Source organism: Rhineura floridana, chromosome 1 (genome assembly GCF_030035675.1).
Source record: "Rhineura floridana isolate rRhiFlo1 chromosome 1, rRhiFlo1.hap2, whole genome shotgun sequence".
NCBI classification, from domain to species: domain Eukaryota; kingdom Metazoa; phylum Chordata; class Lepidosauria; order Squamata; family Rhineuridae; genus Rhineura; species Rhineura floridana.
Window position 1 is genome coordinate 53,417,696 of NC_084480.1, and position 17,179 is coordinate 53,434,874.

The 17,179-nt window shown below is 38.0% G+C and overlaps 1 protein-coding gene across 5 annotated transcripts in view; it reads left to right on the forward strand.

Annotated features, from left to right (window-relative positions):
• Positions 1-17,179, forward strand: part of VCAN (versican) — a 187,225-nt gene that overhangs the window by 114,676 nt on the left and 55,370 nt on the right. For 3 of the 5 annotated variants that reach the window (XM_061621973.1, XM_061621980.1, XM_061621985.1), the window contains exons 8-10: positions 4,477-9,840; positions 11,958-12,071; positions 13,423-13,536. In XM_061621973.1, coding sequence (XP_061477957.1) covers positions 4,477-9,840; positions 11,958-12,071; positions 13,423-13,536 — 5,592 coding nt within the window. The remainder of the gene's footprint in view (positions 1-4,476; positions 9,841-11,957; positions 12,072-13,422; positions 13,537-17,179) is intronic. The other 2 variants (XM_061621991.1, XM_061621996.1) reach the window with 2 other exon arrangements.

Sequence of the window (17,179 nt, forward strand, 5' to 3'; positions counted from 1 at the left end):
AATTGTAAAGCAGTGATATGTTGTAGAACGGAGAACCATTCTCCTCCAGCATCTACTTGTGTGAAAGTGGCCCTGATAAGTATGAACTGCCTATGTACAAATAGCACTACTGGAATTTATCAATGTAAGGAAGGGCAGGTGTGAAAAACATGGCCCTTCTTATTTGGACGAAAATTAATGGAGAGTCCTGAGATGCCATAAATTTATAATTTAGACAGGAGTGAGGATATAGCTGAGGTGCTAATTTAAAATATTAGAGCATAATAAAATAAGATTAAAGAGCTACTCTGCTGCTGGGCCAAGAAATTACTTGAAATGAATGAATGCATGGACCTGAAATGAATGAATTACTATTCTGAGCTTGGAAGAATCATTTACAAAGCTGTGATAAAGCCAGAGTCGAGCATGTGAGGACGTTCCCTCTGATGACATCCACTCCACACAGATGTTTCTGTCTTAGCCAACAGTTTTGATCATCTGAAATTGGGCCCTTCATAAAATAATTGGAACTTGAGAAGATTCTGCTAATTGAAACATACATTTTCTTATGCACAACTCTGAGAAAGGAAAATAATATAAAAATTAATCATTTTTGCATAGGTTGGTTTGTTTTACTTCCTTATTTGTACTGGTATCTATGTTTTTTCACAACTAACTTGCTGTCATTGTGCAAATTCTAGATTCCATCTGGCCAGAGAGAGTAAAACTGTTGGCAACTTTCATTGGTTTCAGTTCTTCACCAGATGGAGGGATCAAGAGATTCATCCAGGCCACTTGAAGGTTGTTTCTGCATAACACTTAGCCATGAGTTCTAGAAGACTAAACAATGCTTTAGCATAATCGTATCCCTCCTGGCTAGCTGGCAACATGGCTGACATGTTAGCAATTGCAGGGTCAGCAAGGTCCATAATATAGTTCATATGACTGTCTTATCATTTGTAACCCCTAGTCCCTGCATTCTAGCAGGTAAAACTAGTAGGGCAAGAAAAGAGTGTACTCAGTAGAAAGCCAAAGCCAGGGACTCTAAATGTGCTTTAAATGTATAGTGTCCACACAGCCAGAGTCCCTGGCTTCTCCCAAACGCTTCTTGGAACGGCAGTTTACCACTCACAGAGCTACAGTTATCAGCACTCTTAACAAAGTACAGTTCCCAGGATTCTTTGGGGGAAGTCAAGTGCTTTAACTGTATGGTGTACATGCAGCTTAGGGAAGGGCCGTAGTTTTGTGGTAGAGCATCTGCTTTGCATCCAGAAAGTCCCAAGTTCAGTCCCTGGCATCTCCAGAGAACTCAGTCTGGAGAGCCGCTGCCAGTCAGTGTAGACAATGTTGAGCTAGATGGACCAATGGTATGACTCAGCATAAGGCAGCTTCCTATGTTCCTAAAAGGCAATTTGCAACTGGCACAACTGAGAACCAAGTCAGAGAGCAATAGCCAAGGTATCAGGTGAGAAGTTTGTCCATGGCAGTAAGGAATTGAAGAACAGGTGGTAGAGAAGATAGGAAGCAAACTTTTGTTGGCAAGGCTTTTAAGTAAGATCATTGGTGCCCAGTCAAGGAAGTCTTGTGTAGGGATGACTCCTCAGGACTGTAGAAAGAATGTAGCCAACCTGCTAGATCAAAGGATGCCACAGCATGCTACCTTTTCCTAAGTTTATTTATTTCAAAATTTATAAATCATTCTATATTCAGAGAATAGCCTAGTGATGTGCATAAATAACCATCATGCAGATCATAAAACATGAAAACCAGCAAGAATTAAAAACTTCAGAAATAAAATAGACGAATTTGGGAAGGCTTGGGAGAAAAGAAGTGTTAATCAAACATCAAAAACATAACAATATTGGGGATTGCTTCACTTCTAAGGGAAGAGAATTCCAGAGAACTGGTGCCACAATGCTGAAAGCACATGCTCAAGTCAGAGCACGTTTTACTGCAGAGGTGTGTGGCATCATTAACAGATCTTCATCCAGTTGAGGCTGATGCTACTCGCTAGTGATACGAACTATATATACCCTGATGATTCTGCAGTTGCTGAGCCTCCCTTAGCCATATTGTCAGTCAGCTGAGAGGGACTAGATTATGCTAAAGTATAATTTAGTCTTCCAAATCTCCTGAACAAGAACAGTATGGATACACCCCCTAAATGGCCTGCATGAATTTCTGATCTCTCCATTTGGAGAAGAAATGAAACCACTGAAAGTTGCTAACACCTTTTCTCCCCTCTGGCCAGGTAGAAGTAATAGTGTGTGTGTGTGTGTGTGTGTGTGTGTGTGTGTGTGTGTGTGTGTGTGTGTGTGTCGATCGATCGATCGATCAATCAATTGATTGTGTGTGTGTGGTGTGTAGAAAATTATATTGTCATCAAGCCCTCTATCTGTGGTGGTTAGCTAGACTTCCAGTAGTCATGCCTCATATAGGGGTAAAGTTTGGACAGAGCAGCAAGAATCCAGATGGAGAAAATTGTAATGAATCTGATTCCTCATAGGGGAAATGTGCACTCAAGCAGGAGGGAAAAAAGGAGGGGAGCAATACCTATAAGGACTGAAAAGTTGATGATCACAACCAAATTACAAAAATGTAGCATAAAAAAGTATTTAATCTGATATAATAACGCATGCTATACAATACCATTCCCTCCCACTCAGGGGAACTGTTATATAGTAGGGAATAACTTTTTAATGTTTCAGAAGAAAACCTGGTTTTAAGATTATTTAAAATCTGTAGCAGAATCATGTTTGAGCATTGCATCTATGTATATTGCTTCCCCCCCCTTGCATTAGCTGTTTTAAAGGTTAAGGAGATATAGTTAGGCTTGATATAGATTGTTATTTGATACATACGCATATATGTTTATTTCTTCTCTGGGTACCTAAAACAGATGTTTTTTATTAGGGTCATTACACTATAAATGGCTTATACTAAAGCAGCAAGCAGTGGGTCTTCCTGGTGTGGTGTTATTAGAAAAGTAATCCACTGGCAAGGAAATTGTTAGTCTTATTAATAGACAGTTTGCAGAACATAGTTTTCAGTTCCTAATTTTGAATTGATTAGCTAAATGTGTGAAACCACAGCAGCAGAGAGTTTTTTAAAGTTTCAAAATGATTGAAGACTGAGTCTAAGTAAGGAAAATTATTGCTGAGTTTTTCACATCATGGTAGCTTGTTTTGCTGTCATTGCTTCAAATAACCTCAGAGGACTGATTGGTTTACTGCAGTATGTGAAGACAGCTCCACAACCTTTATCTTTTCATGCAACTACTATTATAGGGTAAAGCATTTCTGAGAAATGTTGCTATACCTGGGTAGGCCTGAGTAGATCTCAGGTGAGAGTCAAAATACAAGGCTTCCTCCCTCGTATTATAGGCCTCTTAAGTTACAATAAAGGCTCTCCAGACATTCCTTTTCTACAAAATGCTGGAGAAACAAAACTAGAGAACAGTTATCTATCTTTCATCTTCATAATTAAAAAATTGTGTGCCCCAAAATAATCCTGATGTTTAAATAGCTCTTAATACTTCTATTTCATTAGTCCATCAAGTAGGTTGTGTGAAAAGCTAGGGCAATTAGCCATGTCCTTGGTCCGTCAATTACCACAACCTCCAGATATCAAGCCCTTTCCCGCCACAGCCAACTGGCTCAATGCAGCCACACACATTCACCTTATATCAGAGCTTGGAAAAGTTACTTTTTTGAACTACCTCCCATCAGCCCAATCCAGTGGCCATGCTGGCTGGGGCTGATGGGAGTTGTAGTTCAAAAAAGTAACTTTTCCAAGCTCTGCCTTATATCCACCCAAACATATCAAGGCTCTATAAACTTTCAGAGTCACCATACAACTCTTCATTGTCTCACTAGATTCCAAGATGTCTCAGATGCTGTCAGTTTCCTCTGTCACCATCCTGATAGCCTGATAGAGCTCCTCCCAACCAAATGCCATTGCCTTGCCATATCCCTTTCCTGGTGAATACAGTATTGTCACACAGGAAGGTGCCAGCAGGGTCCCTCCAGTGTTAGTGCTGGAACTCTTTGACAAGCTAATTTTTTTATTGAAGTTTTACTAAGCTGAATTATATATATGTTCTCATTTTTCTCACTTTATAGAAGATTAATTTATGATAAAATTTACTGCAATGGTGTGTGTGTGTATGTTTATTTACCCTGCTGACTGATATGAATAATAGTTTCTTCACCTGATGATTGACAATTTCATAGACTGTGGTATTGATGTATAAATATGTATCTTGGGAAGATTTTTTAAATTTTTATTTCACAGTGTTGCAAAACTGAAAAAACCCCACCTCAGTACAATCAAAACAATACGATAGTGAAATATTAGAAGTCATTCAATAGATGGATTCTAGTGGGAGAACAAGGAATGTTTGATCTAATTTTGATCTATTTTTTCCTTTTGGTGATAAGTGATGTCCATGTCAAACTAGTTGCTAAAAATATTATTAAAAGCTCTCTTTCTTTGCAGATCCATTGCATGGCGCTTGGGATTTATTTGATTACCAAGTTCATCCCCATGAAAGAGATGAACACCCTACAGATTCTGAATCGACACATGATGAACCCTGCACAGCAACTCCTGATGAAGAATCTGCAGAAATTCTAATTCTGGACCCTATATTCTACCCAGAAATATATAGTCTTGGGGAAGAAGAAGGAGAGGACGACTGTGAGAATAATACAGATGTCACAACTCCACCTGCTTTGCAGTTTATCAATGGAAAGCAGCAGGTGACCACTGTACCTAAAGATACAAAAGCTGAAGAAGCAAGGAGTGACCAAATTGAAAGTTTAGCACATTCAAAAAATGTAACATTTTCACACATTAATGAAACTAACATAGTGTCTGAAAATGAGGTGTTTGCCACAATGCAGCCAAATGACTCCACAGAAATTGTAGGAGAATCAACAACACAGAAGCTAACAGCAGAATCTGCCATAACGGAACTGGTCTTTAGTGGAGATTCTGAAGTTTCTACTACAGATAAAATCCTGGAAATAACATCTCTACATGGCCAGTCTTTACCAGACACTACAGAGAAATTAACACAATCTGGAACTGATTTTTATCAAATCTCAAGTAAGCACCCTGGCATTTTGTCTTTAATTAATGCAAAATACTCTGGAGGTTTTACTACCAAGCCTGAGCCAAACAGTTACACCTTTTCACACTCAGTAAAAACACCACTAAAAGATTCTAAAAGGTTCTCTGCTGCAACTTCTGCTCCAAATGGACAACCTGCTTCCATAGGCACTGAAAACAGTGCAACACTAGAAAATGCCATTTCTGTTCTGCAAGTAGATTATAAATCAACAATTAGACCTGATGTACTCTTTTCTGTCCAAAGTTCAATAGAAGCAACCAGAAGTCCTGGTTCACTGAACATACCAGAAGGCTCTGGAGATGTTCAACAAGAGAATTCTAAATCTACAACTGTGGTTATAAAAATGGCAGGAACAGAAAAAAATCCTGTTCTGGAAATTTTGTCAGATCATGACAAACATATTCCTACCAAAAGCAGCCCTGGGGTTTCACAGCCTCCTGCATCTTTGTATAAAGAGACTAGTCTTATGCTTGAACAAAGTTCTGTAGAAGCTATTACTACCCAATCTATTACTGAATTAATTTTGAACTCTTCCAAAAATGCAGTGGAAATGAAGGATGATGAGAAAGAGAGTAAGAGCACCATTTCTTCAACTAAGGAGTATTCAACTGCTGTTGAAACAGAAAGGTTGCTCAGGGTTGTGAGCCAGGAATCCATAACTCTCACTAAAACTATGTCAGTGACAGATGCTCTACCTCTCAAAACCAAAGAGTCCACAGAGAAGAGAATTCCCATAGATGAAGGATCTGGGGATGGTTCCACAGATGTTTGGAGGAAACCTGGCACAGACATACTTTTGGGGGGTCCCACAAACAAAGTGGTAAGTACTGACTCCCCATTTATTGATCCAGATTCTGGGAAAATCGATATTATCACTAAAGCTACTACATTGACTTCATTCCCATTGAGGTCTGGACCTGGAAGCATTGCTTCACAGTTGAAAGAGATAGACATGCTCAGTACAGATGCATCACCTTTGAAATATGCAGTAATTAGTAATCCCACAATGCAAGTGTTAAGTACTGAATCACATGGGGGGGGCATGGAAACTAAAACTGACGGTCAAGTATCAAATGATGTAACTGGTAACCAAGAACCAGTAAAGCATGACCTGGACACAGTCATATTGTTGCCATTTAGTGAAAAGTCTGTTCCAGAATCAAATGAAGAAGTGATAACATCTTCTACAGCAGTGGAAGAGAAAACTGACATGTTTGAGTTATCTGGTGTGACATCATCTGTGGAATCAACTGGAAGTAGAAGCAGTATAGTAATTTCTGCCAGTACTCCTACACTGTTGAAAGATAAAATTATTTTGCAAGAAAGAGGTTCTGAATTTTTAATAAATGTAACAATAGAATCTGCTCAACCAGAAAGTACAATACACTTTTCTCCAACGACGTTTGCTGAGAAAAATGACCTTGTGGATGTGGGCTCTGGAGAGGAATCAAGAGATAGCAGAAGTAATGTGGCACTTGTGCCTCATGGTCCTATAGAAGAAACAATTAATACTAAATTTCCATTGATTGAACAAGGTTCTGGAGACATAGGTTCTTTTACAGATCCTCCTATAAAAACAACTGTTTTATCTCAACTGTTGGTAGAAAAACTTGGAGCTCAAACAATAAAACATGAAAGTGAAGATAGCAACATGACATCTAGATACCAGCTGTATACAGATGCGCCTTCAAAGTTAGACATGCATAGTGTCCACACCACCACAATGACTTCAGCAAATACAGAAATGACAAGAGAAGTATCTATTGTATCAAACATGGAAGAAGAAACACCAGCTGAATTGGAAACAAGAACTTTTACTACAAACCCTCGTTTGGAAGTTGAAATTAATTCTGATGAAGAAACAGCTGCCAAAACCTCAGAAGAAATGGCACAAACCTCTAGAATGGTAACACAAGAATCTTTCATTAAAAGTACAGAACCTGTAACTGGACAGTCAGGAATTTTAAGCATTCTTCCATTTAGCCCAAACACAGAAGAAATTAAATTTGATGTTGCATCTGGATCTGGATCTGTGCAAAAGACTCCCTCTCCATATGACAAAATCCTCATAACTGAGTATAAAACATTTCAAAATAAAGTTGTAAGCACTTCACCAACAGCAGGAGAGAAAGAACTGTTGGTACAAAATCTTTACCCTACTGAAGACAGCCACAAACCTTCCTCCATGTCTAAAGGGTACCAGCCAGTAAGCAAAGCAATCAGCAATGCTCCATTTTTCTCAGAACAAGGTTCAGGAGATGCAGTCTTTACTGTTCCATCTACTACTGTACCTGTAAGTTCTGCTATATTAAAAGACAGTGCAAACACATTAACTATTGATATTCTTCATCCTAAAAGTTCAGAAGCAAGTTTTTCAGAGGAAAAAATGAAAGAATTTGACAGATACCCTACTGAAACAAATAAGAATTATAGCAATGAACTTAAATATCCACATACTATAGCAGAAGGGTTCCCTGCAGCAAGAGACAAAATAGGCCCTAGTGCATCTACCCTAGGCACTGAAGTTTCTACAGTAAAGCAAAAGCAGCTCATTCCTGAAAATTCTCAAAAAGATGAAAATAGCAATAAAGATGGAGGAAATACAATATCATCAGCACCAGCTGCTGCTGATAGAATTTCCCAGGGGGAAGCCTCTCAAGTGATGAAGCATGAAGATACAACTCCTGTTTCTGAATCATTTATTGGAAGCCCTATTCTTGGAATAGCTAAAGCATATAACACCACCTCAAAAATGGAATTGTTGAGTGTAACTGTTCATGAAGGATCTGGAGAAGGTTCTGGCTGGTTGGACATTACAGAAAAATATTCTGAATCACCTACGTGGCTACCAGAAAATGTGTTATCTCATACTCCTGGTGAAAACTATTCAGAGTTTGTGAACCCAGCTGAAGCAATAAATGGATCCCAAACGGTATTGGTATCATCACCTGACCATGAAGAAGAAAAACAAATGCAATCAAACTTGGATAGTGATCTTTCAGAGACATTTGCAGATGAAAGTTCCACAAACAGCATAAAAGACTATGAAGAACTTATCCCACTGGCTGGTGACAAAAAAAATTATTCAGGGGATATTTCTAGCTTTACTGATGCTATTGGAGCAGGCCATGGATTAATATCTGATGAAACAACAATTATAGATTCTGATCACTTGATATCAAATACTGAGGATATAAGTGGCCAAACAAGTGTAGGTTCTAAGAGACACTCAACCTATAGTATTTATACTTCCATAATGGAAATTCAGAATGCGACACCTTCAGTTACTTTAGTTGATAATAAATCAGATGGCTTTGGAGATAGTCCGGGAAGTTCTGTAACCAATAAGTTCATATATAGTGAACCCATGATATCTGAACCAACACCTACATCAGATGATGTGGGTTCAGGAGATGTCATACCTTTCACAACAGAAACTCCTGTCACTCAAGAGCTGCCAAAAATATTCACTCTGCTTCCAACCATGCCACTTCTTGTCAGATCTACCATGCCAGCTCCATCCAGCTCCAAAATTGATGAAAAGGACAAAGAATTAGATTTTGAAACTAAACATATAGATTCCAGAAATATGATAGAAGACAACTCTGAAGTACAAACATTGTCAGATAACCAAGCAATTGCTGATGAAAGTGAAATTGTTTCTACTCCTGGCTCTTCAAGTAAAGGACAAGTAGAGATGGATGAAAAGAAATTTGTGGCTCCTTCCTCTGCACCACCATACCTACTTGTTAAGCCATGGCAAACTTTGACAACACACAAATCTGAAGAAAGTGCTGTTACTGTACAATTTGCTTCCCAAAGCGTAACACATTCTGAAGAAACAAGTCATAAGGATTACAAAGGAATGAAAAAAACTGCAGCCACAGAATCCATAGAAACAGATCCAGAAAAAATATGTCATGTAACTCAATCGCCAAAATTGCCTGTGACTGTCTATTTACTCGATAGAGCTTCTGAGTACCCTGAAGAAAACATGCCAAGTACTTCATCATCAACTGACAACGACAAGCATGATTTGTTATTGATACAAACCTTTAGAGAAGCTAGTGCTGACATTGCAGCAACTTATAAACCTTCCCTGAAAGATTCTTCAGGTAACACAGAGTTCCCATTAGCATCTACTCCCAAACTGGAATCAGAAAGCAAGATCACTGAATCGACACTTACTTCTCATATAAAATACATGACAGAAAAGCCAGGAAGTTCAACAAAACTGATTACTGCAGAAGAAACCACTGCTCCTGGAAAATTTCTTTCAAAAGATGATAAACCAACAACCTTTATACATCCAGGAACTGAAAGTTTAGAATCTAGCTCAGAAGAGGAAATTTATCCAGCGAAAGTGAAGGAGTTTAATCAGTCAGATGAAAATAGTGCTGATGGAGACTTGCCATGGATACGCACCACACCTTCTTCTATTCCACATGAAAGTAAAACAGGTGGAGTATTTGGTGCTGATGGGGAAGCCAATAGTTGGCCAATTTCACCCCCACCATCTATGGACGCAACTATAGAAATCCAGACTGCAACCAAAAACCCAGGTCCTGAAAACACTCCAGAATATAATAAGCAGACAAACACAGGGGATATAGATAGCATTGAATTTGTAACACCACCACTCTTACTTCTGGATGTTACTAATGGATCAGATTTCCTGATTGGCACAGGTGGGGGTTCAGTCGAAGGCACAGCAGTTCAGATCCCAGGTAGGAGCTTAATTTTCTAATTAAATCCTTTTTCCTTCTGAAATGTTCTTTATCCACATGAAAATATTTGCCTGCAGCTATGATATGGAAATCTCTGAAGATAATAATATTAGGTCACATAGTACATTTTCCCTAAGTGTTTGCGTTCTCAACATTTTTGAGCACACAATCACATTTACAGATGTGGTATGTGTATAGTATAATTGTGGGCATGGCCAACAGAAATGTGCTTGAATACAGCAGCCTTTTCCCCAGGAATTACTGCTGGCTGTATCTGGGTTTCCCAAACATTTGTCCATTAATTGCCTATAGATAGTGAGGTCTGCTTGCATGAAGAAAAAACATATTGTGTGAGCCAGCCATAAAACTTTTAGTTATATGGTAAAATAATTTTAGAATAATAAGTATTCTCAGGTTATTGGACTTTGATCTTTCATAATATTGCAGATATATGTGGCTTGATCCAGATATACCCATGTATAAAAGAGAGCTGCATAACTAGTTCCACTCATGGTAAATTTCACATGATTCCCATTTGTTTGCCAATTCTGGAATGAAAGCAATTCACACCTGACAAAAGAGGTGGATAGTAATTCTCTTCTTACTCCATCAAATCTGCAGTGGTTCTGTTGTTTACTTTTTTGAACATGGGGTATAAAGAGATTCAGGCTGCAATCTTATACCCACTTATCTAGGCATAAGCCCCATCAAACCCAATGAGACTTGCTTCTAAGTAGACATATATAGGATTTGCTATTGGTGTAGGGTTTTACATGTGGAACAGCTGCTTCACACATGATGAGCTCCCATTGTGAATGAACCTGATAACTGGGTGATTTTGTAGTACTCTTGGTGTGACTTTTGGTATGGCTGAAATGTTGGTAGAATTATGTGGGCTATTTTTCTAAATTTCTTTATATAGTTTTGTTTTTTTAAAAGTATGTATGGGTGCTCATTAGCTTCTGTTTAGATTTTTTTCCTTTTGTCAAAATTCTTGAATTTAATGGAGATCTCCCATTGTCTTCCATGCTGGAGTTTCATACTGTGCAAATAGTGCAAAATAAATAAGTTTAAAAGACACATAATCTTTTATTTGTATTTGTAATTAAATAACTAAAAGAGGTACTCTGAGGCATGATCTGTTCCTTTCTGACAGGACAGATTTACACATCTACTCACTGTGTTTATTATCAAACATAAACATGATTCCCTTTTGATCAATGTTGCTTTCATGTCATGGTAAGACTGTGTGATAATGACATGTCATGGAAGTTCTATATAATTGTAGCCTATTCATGTAAAAGATGATTATCTTAATCTTTCCTCAAAGTCTTCCCATGGTAAGAGTATAGATATGATTGAAACTGTTGTGGTAGTTCCACTAAGGACTTTTAAATAGCATATAGCATTATATAATGCCTATGAGGGACTGGTCTAAATTGCATATATCACGTGCAAGACCGAAATTGGTTCACAGCATTAATTTATTATTTTGCATTAAAAATGATATAAGACCCTGAGATATTTGTGATCTCATGTGAAATAATAATAATATGTATATTGGTTTGGCTGTTATTCAGTAAGTCCATTAATAACCATATAAAGAAATAGAATGGGAATATGGTTGGGTGGAAAGCGAATGATATCCAGAACGACAAGCAACAAGCGTGGTATAAGAATGCATGTTCTGTGTACCCAGTCATTGCACATAAACTAACCCCATCCAGATAAATGCATATTTCATTCACTGTGCACATATGTTTTAACTATTTTCAGCTGTAATTAATTGTCATGCCATGCCAACTAAATCCTCAGTAGAATATTGCAGTTGCCAAAAATAATACAAAAATGTCATTTGAAGAAAGTGAAATATTGCTGAAAATAAATTGTTTTCACCAGTGAATAAGGTTGCATTGCCAACATGGAAAACTGATGGCTGATTTACAATTACTGCTGTATATTATTATGAATTTATTTTGGTTTCTGTCTAATCTGCAACTATAGCAAATTTGACAATACCAGCTAAAAAGAAGGAAATGTGTTCCTTTTTAAAGAGAGTTAGCATCCAACAAGCAATTTTAGAAAATATAGCAATTTTCACTGAACTCACTTTATAGGCCAAGATCCATGCAAGAGTAATCCATGTCTGCATGGGGGCACTTGCTATCCACGTGACTCCTTCTACATCTGCACCTGTATGCCGGGTTTCAGCGGTGACCGGTGTGAAGTAGGTAAGAAGCAAACTCTTTGCTGGTATTTGATTATCTAATTATTCTGTGTGCTTAACAGGACATGATATTGCAGAAGTATACAACAAGACATACAGAAAACTCAGCCTGACCTAAGCAAGATAAGCACTTGCTTGCTTACCAAGTTTATGTATGCTTAGCTCCACCACCAAATGCAATTTGTGTATGGGAATTTCATGTGCCAATCTACTGTGCTAAGCGGACAAAAGCCATCTGAGGAAAGGATGATTGAGTTCAGTAAAGCAGCAAAGCATGCATTATTCTACATGATTTCCCATGTAATAGTCTGTATACAAGCTTGCACTCCAAGCAACAACTCTCTGTGAGATCAGTCTTATGCCGCTACCATGTTCACCTGGATAAGAGCTAAGATCAAGTGCAAATTATACACATATAAATTTTGTAGAAATATATAGGGATGCTAATATCTGGTGTTTATAAATGGACAAGGAAAAATAACTGCTTCAGATTTATGAATGATGCTAATAGTTCCTTGAAAATTCTTCCAGTTATGGCTTGAGATTAGTAGCACATTGGAAGTAGGAAAGCTGCATTAGTGGAGAAGATTCATTCATTCAAATGTTTGTAATCCCCACAACTTTGCTCAGTTCTCCGTGCCTTCTCATTTACTGAATATCAGTTAAAGAGAAGCCTTTTGAGCAGTTATTGCAGGCAGTAGCATGAGAACATTCATTGAATGAAGGAATGGGTTTTTATTTGGTTGGTTGGCCCAGCCATGTTGCATGAAGACAGAAAAAAATGTGGTGATGGTGAGACTCCTTGTGATGATGGGCTCTGTGATCAGCTAGTTTAAAGATGTTCAATTAGCCCATTCCTACTGTTATTAATTCTGTTTGTATGAGCACCAAGATATGAAAGAACAAAAAACGGTAGGAACAGATGGCAATGTCTACAGCATTAAAGTGATATGTATGCATTGCAGCATATAGAAACTCAGTGTTCCATGGTCCTAGGTTAGAACAGGTTGGATACTTCACAGAGATTCAGAGTTTTTAAAAAACAATGAGTTGCAATATTTTTTCCCTGAATAGTACAAGTTGTGACAGGTAGAAACTGAGGATGCAGGTTACAGGCCCAGCTTTTAAAAAGTGCAAATGTGTTCATTTTATTTAGAACTGTCTTCCCAATTCTGAGATGCAAATGCTGCTCAATGCTGTGTGCAGATGTTGAAGAAAATTGTTAGGTTCTTATGTATTGATATCTGAAATCAATTTATACATTCTTATTTGACATGTTTAATATGTATAAATATTATTTTATATTTCAAGTGAGGACACCTCATTTTAAATACATATTTTATTTTCTTGGACAGACATTGATGAATGTCAATCCAGCCCTTGCAGAAATGGAGCCACATGCATTGATGGTGTCAGTACATTCACTTGCCTTTGTCTTCCAAGCTATGTTGGAGGTCTTTGTGAAAAAGGTGAGTTCACTGAAATGTATAGTTAACTCACTCTGGGTTACAGTGGAATCAAATATGCAAATCTGCCAACAAATCAATCCTCTATTGGGAGGATGATGGTGGTGATTAATGGATAATTCTTTGTCTTAGCTTTTATTTTCTTTGTGTGTTTGTTAGTCTGTCTTTCTCCTTCCTGCTGGTAATAGTCATAGCTAGAGGGAAATTGCTATAGTTTCTGTTACTGAGGTAGCCAATGATTTGGGGCCTGATTTTAGCTTGAATACTGCTTACCATGAAAACCCTCTTCATAGGGTCGCCTTAAGTTGGAATCGACTTGAAGGCACACCATTTCATTTTTTCATTATGTTTCCAGTGTTTGGCTTCAAGACTGATGTTTAAGTTTTAAGTTAGGTTCTGTAGAGAGTACTAATGTAAAGTTTTTTAACCAGCTGTATTTTAATCATGCTGTATACCACCCTAGGTTCCCAAATGAAAAGAAGGACTTTTATTTTATTTTATTTTATTTTTGTTGTTGTTATGTGCCTTCAAGTCGATTACAACTTATGGCAACCCTATGAATCATGGCGACCCTATGAATCATTATGCCATCTGGCCTCCAGAACCTGAAATTTGCCATCCTATGTGAATTGCTGATGCTGACTAACTTCTTTTAGGGTGAACTACTTGTGATAACTGAATGCCATACGTTTGAAAGAAAAAGTGCACATTTTTAATGCACATTGATTCTGATTGGATCTGGGTTTTTTTTGCAAATGTTGAACTTTGGCAGGACAGTGAAGTCAACTTGTCTGGAAGTTTATTAAAAATTGGTGTGCAAGAGGGATAGAGAATTATTCACAGTATTGACATTTTGCCTCCTGATTGCTCAAAGTCTGATCTAGAAACCTTATGGTTGTGAAGTCTTAGACATGTTGTTATATCTTTCCAATTTGTTTCCAAAATCATAAGAGATAGAAACTTAACTTTCAAACTAATGCTATTAAACATTTTCAGGATGCTGTGAAAACTGTCAGATTTTTTTCTCCACTAATAGTTACATAATGGCCAGTTCAGAAGGAATGGAAAGCCATTGTTTCCCACTATTTGGGAATCCCAGGTTCTCACACTCCCCCTTCCCCAATCCTCCTCTCTGTGTGCTAGAGGAAGAAAACACAACTCCATTATGTCTGACATTTGGAGAACTGTGATCTAGTTAATTAAGCCAGAATCAGAAACCCATTATGATTTTGGTTTCTTCTTATGAATTAGAGTTTAAGCAAACCACAGTTTTCTGAGGCTGGACATAATGAGGAATTTGTTTGCTTAAATGTGGAAAGCTTCCAGTACCATCTTCTGACAAGTGGAATAAGAGGAAAGGAGTGGGGACAGTGTGCAAGCTCTGGCTTGCCATGGCTCATTTACATAGCAAGAAACTAGTTTCCCTTTAGGTCCAGCCAGGCCAACAGAAGGGGTTAAGAGGATGAGCTGCAATCTCTCTCCTTTTGCTACAAGATAAAATCCTACTTCAGGGACAGTGTGCTACTACCCTGCCTTATAGCGGGATGAATATTCTCACTGCTGCTTCCTGAGGCAAAAAATGAACTGCACTGGAAAAGTTCTTTTAGCTACACGGTGTATTTCCTCCTGCATTTCTGGCAATCTTCTCCACCCACTATGTTTCTATATCTTTCTTGGAACTACCTAACATCCACGTTGTCTCTATATCCAAATAAGGGTGAGATAATTGTGGTTGTATTTATGGGAAAAGGCAAAAAAAGAGTGGTAAAGGTAGTGTAATCCTCAGCAAGTTTACTTACAAATAAGACCTATTGTGCTCAGTTTGTTTACTTTAGTCTGTTTAGGATTGCAACCTTTATGTTGCTGGCTTTTGATTACAAAGATACTGGCTTTGAGAGTGGCACCAGCTGGATGAATATGGGAAGCTGCAGTAGGCACCAGGATGCAATCTAGAGGGACTGGCAGTGGAGTCTCAAGGAATCTGTTAGGAGATGATTTGATGCCAAGGCAGAATTACGTGGAGTAGGACAGAATCTAGAACTCTGTGGGGTGAGCATGGAATGGCCTGGCTGGTCATAATTATAACCCAGAAAATCTGCTTAGAGTAAACCACAGAAGGAGAGCATGAGGACCTCTAGATGTTGTTGAACTACAACTCCCATTATTTCTGACCATTCACCATGCTGGCTGGGGCTGATGGTAGATGGAGAGCATCTGGAGGGCTACAGGTTCCCCATCTGTGGTGTAGAGGGAAAAAGGTAAACATTTGGGACCAAAAGACCATGAAATGCAAAAGGTACTGTATATGATATTTCTGTCATTTACAAGATAAGCTATGCCATGTGAATTTTAATGCCTGTGGTGGGAGAGAACATTTGGGACCCGATAGGTTTATTGGGTTTGTTCAGAATTCTTTCTCAAGGTGACACAATGTTTTTCTTTCCATTTGTGTATGGGTCTTCTAGTCAAGAGGCATAAGAAACATGTTAACATAGTGACCCTCAGAAAATGTTAATTACATGATATCGCTGTGGGCTTCCCAGCCTTTTTTTAATATTACTTCTCTGCCCTTCATTTAGAAATGTGGTATTACAGAAAAACTTGAATCTCCCAGCATGGGTGTAGTCCTATGCAAAGGTAATAGGGAAATTTCCAAGATGAAAAATGAGTGGAACATTATAAGGGTGCAGATTTTACCCCTTTATCCCACCATCACCTATAGGAAAATGTATTTCCCCCCATCTTGCTCCAACTGGATTTGCTAGAACAAGAGTGTCTTCTAGACATAACTACATAAACATTGGCAGATTTCAGACTTGTCTTTCATCCTAAGCGTACTGGGTGAAAGGCTGTGAATTTGCAAGTGCTTCACAAATATTCTGTGAACCTGAAGGGACTTTGTTTTGTTTTGCTAATGTTGAAGCTTCTGGCATAGGACTACATCCAATACTCATTTTATTTCAGTTTTTCAGTAGTCTGACCTAGTCTGGAAAAGCCTCCTGAAATCTCCTCTTTAACACAAGAATTTGACAATGTTTTTACAGCAGGAGGTTATTTCCGAAAATATCTTCCCCCAACAAATCCTGAAATGCTGAAACGGTCTGAAATTCATGGTAGCTTTAAGTTGTACTTTATGACCAACCAGGGAAAGTGCATTTGATATGCTTTAATGGGAACATTTTCTAGTTTATCAGTCTGAAACAAACCTCAGCTTAGTCAACTCTGGAATTTAAATTTCCTCCACAGAATGTCCTATGGTGGCTTGGGATCTCAGGAAGGCATTCAGTGCCATTTTTTTGCATTCTTCCAGACAATAAAAAAATGTATGCTACTCAGTTGGCTCTCTGACCTGATTTCATGCTACTGAATCTGATTTCTTATGTTGGAAGAGGGACCACCAGTGGTGCATAAGCTTCATTCAGATGGTCTGCGGCATGTCTGTGGATTTCTGGTTGAAGATGGGACACAGCACATCTATCACATTAAATATTCATATTGATTTATAATTGTATTTTTATTGCTTTTATTTCTTATATTTTGTTTTTATTTCATTCTATGGAATTCAATTTGTAATTCAGTAAGATACAATATGAGAAATAAAAGAAGCAATAAAATACAATTAAAAATCATACAGCATTTAGCACAG